The sequence below is a fragment of the Plasmodium gallinaceum genome, assembly GCF_900005855.1.
Source record: "Plasmodium gallinaceum strain 8A genome assembly, contig: PGAL8A_v1_87, whole genome shotgun sequence".
Lineage (NCBI taxonomy): Eukaryota > Apicomplexa > Aconoidasida > Haemosporida > Plasmodiidae > Plasmodium > Plasmodium gallinaceum.
Genome location: NW_021628251.1, coordinates 1,052,537 through 1,069,213, shown reverse-complemented (window position 1 = coordinate 1,069,213; position 16,677 = coordinate 1,052,537). Strand labels below are relative to the sequence as shown.

At 17.5% G+C, this 16,677-nt stretch overlaps 5 protein-coding genes across 5 annotated transcripts; 3 read left to right on the top strand and 2 right to left on the bottom strand.

Moving 5' to 3' along the window:
* Positions 1-1,445: 1,445 nt before the first annotated feature.
* Positions 1,446-2,186, top strand: RRP41 (exosome complex exonuclease RRP41, putative; the record flags this gene model as incomplete). Its single annotated transcript, XM_028671992.1, has 1 exon — positions 1,446-2,186. The coding sequence occupies one exon, from the start codon at positions 1,446-1,448 to the stop codon at positions 2,184-2,186; it is 741 nt and encodes a 246-aa protein (XP_028528589.1).
* Positions 2,187-3,133: 947 nt separating this feature from the next.
* Positions 3,134-3,325, top strand: PGAL8A_00299200 (conserved Plasmodium protein, unknown function; the record flags this gene model as incomplete). The annotated part of the gene is made up of 1 exon (XM_028671991.1): positions 3,134-3,325. The coding sequence occupies one exon, from the start codon at positions 3,134-3,136 to the stop codon at positions 3,323-3,325; it is 192 nt and encodes a 63-aa protein (XP_028528588.1).
* Positions 3,326-3,898: 573 nt separating this feature from the next.
* Positions 3,899-5,317, bottom strand: PGAL8A_00299100 (CorA-like Mg2+ transporter protein, putative; the record flags this gene model as incomplete). The annotated part of the gene is made up of 1 exon (XM_028671990.1): positions 3,899-5,317. One exon carries the CDS (start codon positions 5,315-5,317, stop codon positions 3,899-3,901), a length of 1,419 nt encoding a protein of 472 aa, XP_028528587.1.
* A 2,039-nt stretch (positions 5,318-7,356) lies between these two features.
* Positions 7,357-9,789, bottom strand: PGAL8A_00299000 (DNA mismatch repair protein MSH2, putative; the record flags this gene model as incomplete). Its single annotated transcript, XM_028671989.1, has 1 exon — positions 7,357-9,789. One exon carries the CDS (start codon positions 9,787-9,789, stop codon positions 7,357-7,359), a length of 2,433 nt encoding a protein of 810 aa, XP_028528586.1.
* A 1,593-nt stretch (positions 9,790-11,382) lies between these two features.
* Positions 11,383-13,760, top strand: PGAL8A_00298900 (conserved Plasmodium membrane protein, unknown function; the record flags this gene model as incomplete). The annotated part of the gene is made up of 6 exons (XM_028671987.1): positions 11,383-11,551; positions 11,711-11,818; positions 11,923-12,061; positions 12,353-12,455; positions 12,572-13,505; positions 13,633-13,760. The coding sequence occupies 6 exons, from the start codon at positions 11,383-11,385 to the stop codon at positions 13,758-13,760; spliced, it is 1,581 nt and encodes a 526-aa protein (XP_028528585.1).
* Between the last annotated feature and the right edge of the window lie 2,917 nt (positions 13,761-16,677).

Genomic DNA, 16,677 nt, shown 5'->3' with positions numbered 1-16,677 from the left:
TTTTTTTTTTTTTTTTTTTTTTTTTTTTTTTTTTTTTTTTTTTGCATAATTAAAAAAAACTATATTATGAAAAAGAGAAAAATATAAAAATAGCTTTATGTTCGACTAAAATTCTATTTAAAATATATATCACACATTTTTTTTTAAACAATACTTTTTTTTTTTTCTCTGAGAATAAAACAATTCTTAATATATATATATATATATATACTTAAATTTCACAAGTATTGTATTTCTCTGAATAATGAATAAATATACATTCTTTTTTAAGATTTCTCTTAAAGATTTTTCTTTTTTTTCATTTTTAGATAAAAAAGAAAAAATAAATTTGAAATGAAAAACTCATTTTTATATAAATATTTTTTTTTCGGAGTTATTAAAGCTTTTCATAGTCTAAATTCATTTAAAAAATTTTTTTTTTTCACTGTTTCAAAATTTCCAAATGGATTTTAATATAAAATGTATTATCTGTTTTTTTTGCGCATAACATAGCCATATTTGTCTTACTTTTCAGTACTCACGTTCGTTTTATTTTTAGCAAAATTTATTAAATTTTATTTTAAAAGATATACTTTTCCTTATATATATTTTTTGTAAATACCCTTTCTATCTTTTCTTAAAATCACATTTATTATTATATAATATATAAAAATAAATGCTTAATAAAATATTTATTAAAAGGAATACACTTATAAAGAGAAAACATATATTATTTTATATATTTCTCTATATGAATTTTACTTTTATTAGCATTAACATTATTGTTTTTATATATTTTACATAAACTTCATATAAAAAAGAAGTTATGCTATTTTAAATTTTACTCTTTTAAAAATTTTTTTCATAAAAATCCATTCATAAATTAAATTAAAATTTTTTAATTTTTAATATATATAATTATCTATAGAAATTGTACTTTTAATAAATTAATCCTGATGCTAAATTCTTGTCACAATTTGTAAAATATTTAAAAAAGTAAAGAAAAAATTTATTTTAATTTTATTTACGTATTCAATTTTAAAATTTTTTTTAAAGAATTTTTTTTTATATTATTTTTACTGTAATTTTTTTTTTTTTTTTTTAAATAAAAAATTATATAATTTTAATGCATAATGAAAATTTTATATTCTATTAATATAATTATGTTTATTTAAACATGTAAATGATTACAATTTTTTAAATGATATAATGGATATATCTACCTTTATTTAATGAATTTAAATAAATTTGAACAATGTTACAAAAAATTAATTCTTATAACTTCGATATTTTTTATAATTTATCCAATGTAAGTTTCCTTTTTTATAGTGATTTTAAGCACCCATTTGTTAACTATTTTTTGAAATAATTCATAAATATTAAAAATTATAAGAATAAAAAAATTTTAATCCCATAAATATTCATATTTAAGAATATACATATAAATAAAATTTTTCTTTCTAATTATGTCAATTCAAGAATATATAAATGAAGAGGGATATAGAATTGATGGAAGGAAATCAAATGAATGTAGATTAATAAAAATTCATTTAGGTAATGAAAATATATTTACAGATGAAGATGGATTTGCTTTTTTTGAAATAGGTAATACAAAAATATTGTCCTATGTACAAGGACCAACTGAATTAAAAAAATCAGATGATAAATGTTCCATAAAATGTGAAGTATTTTTATCTCCTTTTAGTGTTTATGAAAAAAGAAAAAAAAAAACAAAAGATAATATAACAAATGAAATAAGCGCATATGTAAGAAATATATGCGAAAATATTATATTATTAGATTTGTATAAAAACTCAGAAATAAATATTTTTTTATATATCATAGAAAGAGATGGAGGTTTAAAACATGCTGCTATAAATACTTGTTTATTAGCATTAATTGATGCAGGTATAGCAATTAAATATTTTATATCATCCTGTTCAGTTCTGTATCTACAAAACACTATGATAGTAGATGCTAATCAATTAGAAATAAATTCAGGTTCTCCTGAATTGACTCTAGTTATTGAACTGAATACACATAAAATTATTTTATTAGAATTTGATGCAGAAGTTCCTATTGATATATTTGAATCTATGGTAAAAACATGTATTGAATGTTGTATTCATTTAGGTAACATTATGAAATTAACTGTAAAAGAAAATGCCATAAAATTATTGAGTTTAAATAATATTTTAAATGCTTGATAATATAATTTATTATACACACCTATAATTAATATTTGTTTTGTTTTAATAATCTTTATATAAATTTAATATTATTTAAATATTGTTTTAAGGTATATATATATATATATATTTTTTTTTTTATGTAACTATTTTATCCTAGTATTGTCTAATTTATTATCGAAAAAAAATTTTTATTTTATTTTTATATTTTAAGAAAAACAATATTAAAAAATAAATCAATATTACATCTTTCTCATCTCATTCTTTTATAGTGTAATATAAAATATCTGTTAACTTTATAAATTTTTTAACATAAAATTCGGGTAATTAATAGATATTTCATACATTTTTAATTATAATTTATATTTAAATAAACATAAATAATAAAATTAATTTTCATTTAAAAAAAAAAGAAAAATTTGTGTATCTAATGAAATTGTATATAAAGTAATATTTGAAGTATTTATACTCTTTTACTTAATACGAAAAAAAAAAAATTTTAACTTTCTATTTTTTATTTACTGACCTTGCATAATAAAAATTAATTACTAAAAAAAATAAATATTTGTATTTTTTTATATGCATAAAAATATGTGATGAACAATCATTTAAAAAATTTTTTTTTTAAATATATTTTAAATATTACTCTTGTTCTTTCTTATTTTCCTTTTATCTCAAAAAGAAAATATAATGTTACTGTGTAGTCAATAAGATATATTATTTTTGTAACAAAAAGGAAAAAAAAAAATAGTGCATATATCAATAATTTTTTTACTAACTTGTATATATATTTATATGCATACTTCATTTTCCGTGCAATAATAAAAAAATATATGTAAATAGTTCATATTTATTTCTTTAAAATAGCTAAATTTAATAAAATATAATAGGTTTTTTTTTTTTTTTTTTTTTTTTTTTTTTTATTATATTCTGTATTACGAACATCTTAAAATATTTTTCTAAAAATGAAAGGTGAATATTCATCAAAACCACCAACATATAGATGGGATATGAATGATGCCCTAAATAAATTAAAGGGAAATATTATGGATCTTATTTTTTTTGTGGGTTTTGTTATAAGCATTTTAGGATCATTTTATTTTTTTTACTGGTTAAAAAGTAGAGAAGTGAGAACCATATGCAATAAAGACAATTAAAACGAAAATATTGTGTGCAGAGCAGAATACATACATAATTTCATAACGAAATTTTCTTATAATTTTGACATTTTGAAAATTATTTAAAATTAGTCATATAATAATAAAAAATTATATATGCGTGCCATCAATGCTAAAATATTTTTCATAATTATCTTTATTAATTTTATTTAAATTTATGTATAAAGTATATACTTTTCAATAAAAAAATACTTCTTTATTTAAAAAATAGATAATATTCTAGTAAAAAATGAGACGGAAATATATTATATATATTTTTTTTTTTTTCAATTATTACAAATATTTTAAATTTACATAATTTATAAAACATGAATTATTAAAATATATATATATATGATACTATAAGTATTGCTATTGAATAAAATGTATTACAAATTAAAAATATTTTAATTATTTTCTTTTTAAGTATCTTACATTAGCGATAATTTTTATTATATAAATTTATTTATCTTAAAAATTAAAATATTTTTTGTTTTATGAATAGATAAAAATATATACATATTTTTGATAAATTTAAAGCAACATAAAATTGTGAACGAAAATATGTTAATATTAAATATTAACTTTTTTAAAGGATACCATAACATAAAATAAACAAAATACTGTTATAAGCATTAAAGAAAAAGCAAGTATCCAAAAAACATATTGATCACTTTCAAAACCATTTTTTAAATTCATTCCAAAAATAGCAGCTACTGTACCAACAACAGTTATGATTATACCATATATTTTTAACCCTAATTCTAATTTTAAAACATTATTTCTTGCATCATCTAAATTTAATTCAACCATTTGTAATACATCATCCAATGATTGATCAGTTCTATGAATAATCTTTATAAACTCTTCTATTTCATGACAGTAATATTCTAATAGCATTTCTGTATCTTCATTATTTGGAGTAGGATCACATTTTTCCCACAAATCTGGCTTATCCCAAAAATATGAGACTTCTAATCTCCTTACATCTTCATCATTATTTAAAACACCATGAATAGATTTATATACACTTTGAACTTTTTCATCAATTATTTTTAGTTTTCTTCTCATTTCCGTTAATTTGTTTATACATTTGTATATACTTAAATTATTGCTTATTATTTCAAATAATTTTTCTGCTTCACATATTACTGGCTCAATTTCATTTTTTAATTCTTCACATATATCAACAAATATTGCTTCTAAAATTAAAATTTCAAATGGTAATGAATCCTTAATTAAAGATATTACTTTTGCATTTTCAATAAAATATTTACACATTTTTTCTTCTTTTTGCGTTACTTCAAGAATTGGACTATTTGTAAAAGTAGGTATATATAACAAAAAATCCTTAAATATAATACATTTTCTATATGGTAAATTTAATAATACACAATTTCTTTTAGGAGATATATCAAATCTTGTGTTTGTGTTATTTGATACTAATTGTCTTATATCCCTATATTGAGCTAATCCACTTGTGGAATTTATAGATGTATTTTCTCCTTTTATCTGATGAACCATTTTTAATAATTCATGAGTTTGTAAAGAATATTGAATATTCTCTCCATTGTATATTTTATGAACATCATGTTTCAAATATTTATTAAAACATTTAATTCTAACTTTGAAATCATCATTTTTTAAATATTCTCCTCTATTTTCCTTCATATATGAGAAAGTATTTTTATTAAAAAAAAATTCTTTTGATGCTTTCGATTTTTCTTCATCTAGTATACTATCATAATTTTTATTGTTGGAATTGCTATTTGATTTAAATTTAGATTTTAAATAATCTGTATACACATTCTCATTGTTAATCTTAATTTCATTTCTTTTCATCAGTTTTTTCATATCATGATTTAAATGAAAGTTTGATAAAACACCCATTCTACTATTATATTCTTCATTTTTATCATATTTTCTAATATCCTCTTCTTCGTCATTTATATTAAGTAAAGGTTTATTTAATTTCTTTTCTTGAGGCATCATTTAAGTATTCAATATAAGCTCATTTATTTTGTATAACAAAAAATATAAGAATTATCAAATTCATATACATTTAATTTTAAATAAAAAAAAAAAAAGTATGAAAATTTTAAACCAGAAAATTAAAGAATAAAAGTGAAAATATATTATTTGAAAATAGAATTATTAAATTTTAAAAATGTTATTAAATTATATACCAAATATTATACTTTGAAAATATCATAAATAAAAATATATTTTCCTAAAAATAACTGGAAATTATATTTAATTTTGTTTTCCTATTTTATTTTTTGTGAAAAATAAAAAAAAAAAACAGGTTTAAAAACAAGATAATAATTATTAATAAATTGTAAACAATAGCTATGATATTTTGTCTTAATATTTTAACTATTTTAATTTATGTTACTTATAATAATTTTAATGAACAACTTTTTTATAAAAAATTAAAAAAGTTAACCAAAAAAAAAAAAAAAATAAAATAAAATAAAATAAAATAAAAGGAATAAAGAAAAATTATAAAATAGAATATGAATAATTCATTTTAAAGTTTATTAAAAAAATATATAAAAAAAAGGAAAAGGTTCAATTATTTAAAAAAATTATGTTAAGCAACATAAATAAAAATTAATAAAAGAAATTTAAATAATTTACAAAAAAATATATTAAGAAAAAAAAAAAAAAAGAAAAAGAAAAAAGCTAAAGAATAAAAAAATGAATAAATGAAAAAAAGGAAAAATGGGAAAAGGAAAAAAAGGAAAAATAGAGGAAATGTGAAAAAGTATAGCATGCAATGACAAAAATAAAAATGATTCTTTTTAATACCCTATTTTAGTATGTTAACAAAAAGAATAAAATTTATTTAAAAAATTTTCAATTATAAAATGATAAAAAAAAAAAAAATACATTCAGTTGTGTATAATAAAAATAAACATATTTTGTTACAAATGAAAAATAAACATTAAATAATTGAAATAGACTATACAGAACATTTATAGTTCTTTTTTTTTAATTTATATAAGAAAATTATATGAAATATTAAAATGTTCATTAATTTTATGAAAAAATAAAAATTATTTTTTAATTATAAGACCATATATCTCCTCAATTATAAATAATAATACTTTATAAAAATATTTTATTTTTATTCTTTATTAGGAATTCTAAAAAATATAGATACTCAAAGTGCCTACTTTTTATTTTATAATAATTTAGAATCAATTATATTTTTTATTTTTTATTTTTTTAAACAACTCTTCAAAATATATGCTTTTAATTGTTTACATACTTCTAATAAGCTCACTAAAATAAAAAAGTGCATTTACCGCTTCATATTATATTGTGTTTACATCAATAATGGTTAACTTATTTGTGTCTCATTATTTTTTTTTTTATTTTATAAATTTTTTTGGATATATTATATACGTATTTTATATATTTGTAAACAAAATTTGGTAAAACAGTGATAATTAAAAAATTTTTACTTTATAAGATTTTATATCTCATTGATACCACCCATTCAAAATTTTTTTTTTTTTTTTTTTTTGTTGCGTTATACTAATAAAAACAATAATAGATAAAAATAAATAAAAAGTAGAAGCATCTAAATTTTTTATGCATTCATATTTTTTTATAACATTAATATAGTTTTTCTTCCTTTTTTTATAATGTTTTAAAATAAAATAAAAAAATATAATAGCTCATTATTTAAAATGAATAATATAAAAATAACAATTTAAAAAAAATTTTTTTTTATAATAAAACAAAATAAAAAAAGAAAATAAAAACCAATTGATTAAAAATATATATAATAAAGAATTACAATTAAATTTAAATAACATTTTACTTTCAACAGTACTAGTATATTAAATATATATGTAATATTTTACATGTTAAATATATTTTTATTAATGCAACCTTGCATTATTTTATTTATGCTTTAAATGTTCAGCTGTATATAAAAACATCTTTTTATATGTATATATAAGAAAAAAATTTCCTTTAATAAATTTTATTCTATATATGTTTCTAATAAAAAAAAAATATTAAATAGTAAGTTCTTTTAGGTAATTTTTTTTAGACATAAAACGTTCCATAAATTCATTTTCATTACTTGATGAAAATAAATAATGAATTTCGTCTTTAATTTTTCTGTAATTAGAAATTTTATTTTTATAATTTTCATTTGTATTTGAAGTATCAATGTTTAACTTTTCTTTCAAATAATATTTATTTTCGGCTGATTCAAGTTCTTCTACTTTTTCATATGCCTTTTGAATGACTTCTTTTGGTAATTTTGCTATTTCAGCTACATTTACACCATAACTTTTATTTGATGCTCCATCTTTAATTTCATATAAAAAGCAAATTTTTTTTTTCTTCTGATCAATTGTAGTTTCCACATGTCTATTGATAACTCCTTCACATTGATAGGCAATATTAGACATTTCATGGAAATGAGTAGCAAATAAACAAAAACATTTTATTTTATCCAAAATATATTTACCAATTGACCAACTGATTCCTAATCCCTCATAAGTTGATGTTCCCCTACCTAATTCATCAACAATAATAAAAGAATTTTTATCTGCATTTTTAACAATAGCTGATGCTTCTATCATTTCTGATAAAAAAGTAGAAATTCCCTTTAATTGAAAATCAGATGCTCCCACCCTACACATAACTTGACTAAAAACGGGAACTTCACAAAAATCACATGGTACAAACATACCTATTTGAGCTAATATACATATTATAGCTGTCTGTCTAATATATGTACTCTTTCCTCCCATATTAGGTCCTGTAACTATTACCAGTCTACTTTTTTGTTTATTCATGTGAATATCGTTAGGTATAAAGTTACTTAAATTGTGCTGCAATTCTAGCAAAGGATGTCTTGATCTTTTCATAATTACGTTTTCTCCATTTTCTACTATTGCTGGTCTAACATATGGAAAGGGAGAATTATAACAAACAACAGCAAAAGATGTTAATACATCTAATGTTGATACTACATCTATAAATTTTTCAATCACTGGTGTATATGTAGAAACAGCACAAATTGTTTTTTTTACTATTTCTGATTGTAAGGTATTATAAATATTTAAACAATGCTCATATTGTCTGCATAAATTTTTTAAGGTATTTGTAGTAAATAGATACTCATTTTTATTCATACGTACAGTTATGTACTTTTTTTTTTGTTGTTGAACTATATTACAATCTTTTTTTGTTACCCTAAATAAAAACATATTGGTATTACAATCCACTAATCTTATATCTTCTCTATTTGCCCTTTTATAACTCCTATCACATTTATCAGAAAATATATCCCTTTCTACATCCTCCTTATGATTTTTAATTTTTTGCATTAATGCATCTTTTTCATTTGATATTTCCTCTAACTCTGGATCAAAACTTTTTGAAATTAAATAAACTTTGTTTTCTTCTATTTCTTTTAAATCAATAGTTATTTCAATCATATCTAATAATTTGGAAAATTTACTTAAAATTTCATGTAAAGGATTGATAAGAACTTCATTTAATGTATCTTTATACTTTCCCTGGATTTCTGTTAAAGAAAAATATATTTGTTTAAAATCTAAAATTGCATAATATAATTTTACAACATCCTTTAAAATCATTTCTTCATTATATTTTGAATTCATTCGAATTTCATTATTTTGATTAATTTCCTTTAAATAGTGATTTAACTTATCTAGTTCTGGTATTCTTTTTAAATAATTACAAAAAATACTATTACGTAAATCATCCTCTTCTATAAGAGTTTCAACAATATTTAACCTTTTATTAATTTCATTACTATTTGTTAGTGGTTGTGTTAACCATGATACTAACTTTTTAGATCCTATAGAAGTATTACACTTGTCTAAAAATTTTAATAAACATGTATTATTATTATAACTATTCATACTTTTCTTATTTGGAAGTATATTTAATGCGCTTATAGCTGCCTTGTCTAATCTCATATATAAATCCATATTATGTATATTAATTTTACATTGATTATGTATATCTCTATTTTCTTTAATTTTTAAATAATTTATTAAAACTATTAAGCATTTACTTGCATTTTCTAATTCTAAATGTTTATCATAATTTCTTACATCATCATCATGCGGTATTATTAGTTTTAATTCTTCTTTTAAATTTGATACATCATATTTTTTTTTTTCCAATGGAATTGCCTGTATATTGCAAATTTTGAACAAATTTAAAAGTCTTTCATCATCAACTAAATCATTAGTACTATTAAAAAAACACTTATGTGGTCTTTTTTGAATAAACAAAGATTCCAAAGCTGTAAAATAACTATTATCTATAAATTCAGTCAATAAAAATTCATATTTTAAATAATTATAAAAACATACACCTAATCGTTTTTGATACTTTTTAGTATCTATAAATAAACATAATATTTGATCTTCATTTAATTCTATATTTTCATTATTTTCCATTTTTTTTTCTTTTTGTTAATATATAATTATATCAAAAAATAACCAAAAAATCATAAAAATAATTATTCTTTTAAATTAGAACTCCTATAATATACATAAATGGGAGAATAATCCTTTTATATTTTTTCTCGATAAAATTATAACAAAAAATTATAACAGTTATATAACTTTTATTAATAAATCTAACAATAAAGCAAAATATAATTCGTGTAAATTATAAATTATTTTATTTTATTTTATAGATTTAAAAAGAAAAATAAATTTCTTTTTTATTTATCCATATATTTTTTTCTTCTAGAACTTCACCAGTCTATACTAAATGATCAAATGGAAACAAAAATGGATATATTTGAATGAAGAAGATATAATTTACTTTAATTCTTTTATTAATTAAATTATTATTTTACATTTCACTCATGCTTATACAAGTTAAAATTTCTTTTTTTTTTTGCATTTTTTATTTAAATTTTTTATTCTTTATACTTTTTTAAGTAAATTTCTATGTAAAATTGTGAGTTATTTTCTGATTATTATAATTTAACTTTAAATCTTTTTTTAACATAAATTTCAAATAAAGATATAAACTTGAATAAATCTCTTTTATTTAAAAAAAATAATAAAATATACATTCAGCAACTTAATATATGTTTGAAGTTACTTTTTTATTTAAAAAAATGTAAACACAATAAAATTTTTTTTTCACTATAATTATATTAAAAGTGTAATTTATAATATGAAAAAAAAATACATTAGATTATAAGCGATTCATGCTATAAAAATATTTTTTCGAAACTCTCTAATGTATTTTCATATACGAAACTTACTATTAATTTATCTTAAAAATAATTATATTTAATTTAAATAAATATAAATTATAATATAAATATAAAAGGAATAAAAATACATAAATTGTATTCGAAATAAAAATGCCTCAATTCTTTTGAAGCACAGATTAAACTCTATACGAAATTTTTATTTCCAAATATAATCAATGCTACGAATTTGCCCTTTTGCTTCATGTAAGCAAAATATTAAATTATACATATTTCTTAAAATTTTCCTGAGCATATCTTAATAAAGACTAGTTATTTTTTTTACATTAAAAAAAAAAATCTTATATTTTTACTAAAGAGAAATATTTACAACAAAAAAAAAAAAAAAAAAAAAAAAAAATTCTCAGATTGTATTATTATTGAAATATATCATTATTATATATATCTTTTTTTATATTTTTAAATTTATTCTTTTTCTGTAGTTTTTCTATTATTAATTTTTTTATATACTCTTTTTTTATAATAAAATACAAAAAAAAAAAAAAAAAAAATTTATACTTTTTAAACCGTTTTAATAATTTTCAATTTTTTTTAGTAAATATATATATACATATGTATATGTTATTCTCATATTAAATATAAAGAGAACTATGTTAAAAAAAAAAAGTAAAATTTTCATTATAATTTTAATTTGAATAATGTATAAAATTTCTTAATGATAGATGAAATGTAAAAATAAATTTACAAAATTTTTTTATTGTTTTGAAAAGTATCTTAATTTTTAAAAAAAAAATTTTTTTTTTTTTTTTTTTGCTACATAATGATTTTCTTGGGATTAAATAGTGATTACAATGCTCGAATAAATTTAAAAATAAAATTTATTGTAAAATCAATAATAAAAGTTTTAGCTAAGCATTTAGTCTTAATAAGTATTTTAAATTTAATTATATCACTATGTTATAACTATATTATAAACAGAGACAGTAATAGTAATGGATAAAAAAAATAAATTACATACATAATATATACTATATATATTTATAACTTTAATACCTTATGTTTATTATAGCTTTTCAATATTTCATTTTAAATTAAACATTAATATTTTTTCATTTTAATATCCTTTTTTTTTTTTTTTTTCCTTAAAGACCAGTTAAATATCGTAGCACATTTACTAAGAGGAACATTTGTTAGTTCTATACCATCGTGTTTAACCCTATCATTATTAATATTTTTTAAAGAACAAAGTCTAAATAGTATATATATATATATAAATAAAGAATTACTTTTTTATTAAAAATGTTTTCCTTACATCTTATTAACTTTATATATATATATATTTTTTTTTTTTTTTTTGTAGATTATAAATATAAAGAATGGAATTTATTGAATATATTATGTGTAATATTAACTTTTTATAGTATACTTTATACAAAAATAATTTTTTCAAAGGAATATGGGAATAATATATATGATATTATATATGTAGCAGCTATATCGTAAGAATATAATATAATAATTTTTTATATATATAATTAAAAACACATTTTTCAATTGAATATATATAGTATTTATATAAGTTTTTAAAAATTACATATAAAAAAATAAAAATACATGTATTATTATGAAAAAATTATGAAATTAAATATTCATCTTACAAATAAAAAAAAATAAAACAATATATTAATAATTAATATAAATTTTTTTATCCATTCAGTAAAAAGTGTTTTAATTTTAGAAAATAACGCATTTAATTTTATTTGTTTATTTTCTTTTGTTTTTTTATATAGGTATATACTACAAAAAAGATTTAATGATAGAAAATCAAATATTCATGATTTCCAGCATTATATGAATACAGAAAATAAAAATATAATTGAACTAATTCAAAAGGTTCAAATATAAAATATTTTATATTCTTTTTTTATATATAGATTTTAAAATTTAGTGTAATAAACTCCCATATATTATTAAATATTATTGCACATATTTTATTTTTTCTTTTGTAGGGAATAATATTAAATATAATACCATTTTTTTTCTCATATATATTGAGTTTTGTTGTTGATATATTATTAACAGTAATTAATAGTGTTACTTTTAATATTCTTATAAATATATTGACTCATCCCTTTGATGTTATATTGAGTTTACCCAAAATATATAATTTATCAAATATTTATGTTATTACCAACTTCTCTTATTGTTTTTCTATATTTTCATCAATATGGATAACAACTATATTAGAATATCATTTTATAATTTTTAATTTTTTATTCAATAAATATGATTGTAAAGTTCTTACATCATTGAATAAATTCCCAATGCATAATGAATCTTCTTATCATGATGAATTTTTTGTTGTAAGTTGTATATATAACTATTTAAAAGATGTAAGTTATAAAATTAAGGTAAATAATATTGAGATAACAAATATGGACAAAAAAACAAAGTTAAAATTATTATTATTTAAAAAATTAATTTTGATTAATGCAAGTTTAAAATATAAAGATGAGTTAAATATACTAAGTCATTTATGTAACCCTATAAATACAATGTTATTTGAAGATACAAAATTTTGGAATTCTTATATTGATTCCTGTACATTATGTATAGAAGATTTAATTGACCAATTAAAAAAATATATAAATATTTTAAACCATGATCAAACTATTTATTCCTATGAAGAAAAGTTAGAAATAAAAGGTGTATTAGAAAAACACAGAATAAATAAATTAAAAGATACTATTATATTAACATGTGTATATTTAAAAGGAGTTGCTTTATGGTCTATTGCAATAAGCATTATTTGTAAAAATGTTATAGTATCAGTTATTAGAAAGTTATCATCAATTATAGTTTCTTTATCATATGTTTTATTTGATTTTTTAAATTTCATCAAAATAAATGAATTATATGATCCATTACACCACCTCCTTTATGGTAAAATTAAAAACATTTATATATATTTATAATTTTTTTCAAATTTTTATGGTATTTATTCATATATTTTCTTACCTTTCTTATTAATTAATACAAATATATATTTTTACATTTATTTTTCATGTAGAAATGAATTCTATTGTAGATATTTTTAAATTTTATAAAGATGACATTTTAGATAACAAATATCAATATTCCTATAATTTATATAAAGGCTTATCATATTTATTTAGAAATAAATCGTTAAAATACTAATTTTTATTTTTTAATAAAAGAAATTTTGGATATGTCCCCTTTATTAAAGTATAAGTTTTTTTTTTTTTTTTTCTGCGTGACATAATATATAATAAATAAATTCTATAAAAAAATATATTATTAATAAAATGCATTATTCTTTATAGTTATTTAATTTTTTAGTTTTATTTGTCTAAATCAAAAATATATTTGTTTAACTTTGCGTATTTTGTTTATATAGTTTATACATTCTATACTTATTCATATTTAAAAATTAAAATATATTAAAATAGTTTTATTTACAATGTGTATAAAATAACTATGAATATAATGGAACAAAAAAAAACACATACATATATTTACAAGAAATTATATAAAAAAAAAAAAAAAAATTTTTTAAAACGATAACTCTTAAGAACTAATGATAAATTATTATTCCAACTACTTGTAAATTGATAATATTTATATAACTATAAATTCTTTTTTCCTAACCATTATATATATATGAGGAAATTGATCATTATTTAAAGAATCAACAATTTATAAATGCAATAATTGTTCATAAAACTATATGAATATATACTTTTTTCCCCATACTATTAAAAAAAAAATTTCTAATTAATACATAAATTTATAATAACGCAGATTAAAATATATTTTTACACATACAATTTATTATTTTATTTTAATTATTTTAAAAAGTAAAATATTTATAAAGCTATGTTAATTTTTCACAATTTGTGATTACAATTAATAAAATAATACTTTGAAAAAAGCACTAATTTATATTTCATAAAAGTGATCTTATTCTATAGAAGTTATTTTACCTTTTAAATAATAGTATATGTTACTTCATATTTTAATTTAAAAAAGAACAAGTATTCGATAAAAGTGCTTTTTTTTATGTATTTCGTATTATCCAAATTTCCAGTATATTCTAAAAATAATTTAAGAATAAAAGAAAAAAAAATTCTTTCATTTTCAAAATAAATTTCATAATGCTTTATTGCATATAAAAAATAACTTTTATTTATCTTTTTGAAGTAAGATAATAACCTTTCATTTAAGACAAATTTTGTATCTCTTAAACTTGAGTATTTTGTTCAGAATGTATAATTACAGAAGAAAATGACCTTAAAACTCATATTAAGAAAAATTTAAATGCATACAACATGGTTAATATGTAAGATTCTTTTATCAAACCCTTTTCATTAAATTATTGTTTTCGAAAAACTTTATTAGATCTCAATTTTTCAACTTTCTATAAATTCAAATGTTTACAAAATATATAATCCCATTTTAATTTGTTTTATTCCTTGAGTATATACTTGTGTTAAAAATAAAGATAATATATCCCTCTATTATATAATGTATAAATTAAAAATAGTTTTTTTCATAAATCATTTGGTTTATTTTTATTCCCATTGCTTGATGTTTCTTATATAATGAATTTTTTATGTTTTAAATTGCTCAAATTTTAAATTATACCATTATAATTGTCAAGACTAAATACAAATTACTACTTTCAATTATATAAAAAATATAAAATTTTAAATAAATAATAAATACATCTAATATATATATATTGTATTATAAAATTTCAAGAAATTATATAACAAAAAATAGGAAATATGTACAATTAAAAACTAAAATAAAAATGTAAATACTATGCAAATATTTGATTTTAATATAATTTAAATACTAAACTAATAAAAATATTTTCAACTTTAGAATTTTTTAAAGATTATCATATTTTATCGTGTATAACTCTCTAAACATATTTCACATTATTCTAGGAAAAAAATTTTCATATAAAGTAAATAATAATTATTAAAAAAATTACGATGTGTATATATTGAGAAATGAAATAATTTAATATTTAATAAAAGATAATAATTTATGATTTTATACAAATAAAACTAAAACTTAATTTTTCTAAATAACTTTGAATATAAATATAGAATAACTACAAGAAATAAATGTGTATTCATTAATATAATATGATATCTACAATACTAAATATATGTATTTTTTTTTGGAAATTTTTCATTTGTATATTTTGTATTACTTTTATAATTATTCTATTCTTAAATATATTTTAACCTACATTTACATGAATAAAAATTTCCATTTTTACATTTATGAAACATTATTTTTAAATTACATCAAACAATCATATAAATTTACACGAGAAAAATTTGACATCCGATTATAAAAACAAAGAGAATTAAAAATTATAATATGGAGGAAAAAGCAATAAAAGGGAAATAAAAAATGAAACAAACAGATTACATAAAAATATTTCTAATATACAGTAAAATATGAGAATTTATTTTTTTTTTCATAAAATTTGAAAATGTAAGATAAATGCTTTTGAACAACATAGAATTTGTTGTTGTACATATTAAAAATATAAATTGTTAATTATATAATTTAATGTTAACCGTTTGAATGTGAACAACATTTTTATGTAAAATAGTTGCACTTTATGCATTAAATTAGAACAATGTAGAAATTATGATGCAGATAATATTTATTTTTCCCTATTTCATAAATGAAAATTTATGAGTAATATTTATATATAAACTTTACATGAAAATAGAGGATATTTTGTTCATAAATAATTTTACTTTTAATAAATTTTGTAATGATTTAATGATTATTTTTCTTTAAAAAAAATGTCATTAAAATAAAAATATAAAATCGAAAAAAATCCAACTTTCATTTGAAATGAAAGTCATTATATGAAAGATTAAAATTATACAAAAAGTGATATCTGTATTATTCAAAATATATAATGTTATTTATTATATTAATAAATAGTTACCCAATAAAAGAAAGTTAATTATATTATTGATTGTTTGTAATTCTATATTAGTCATTACTTAACAGTCAACAAAATACTATTTTTTTTTATTATAGTTTTTGACTTTATTTT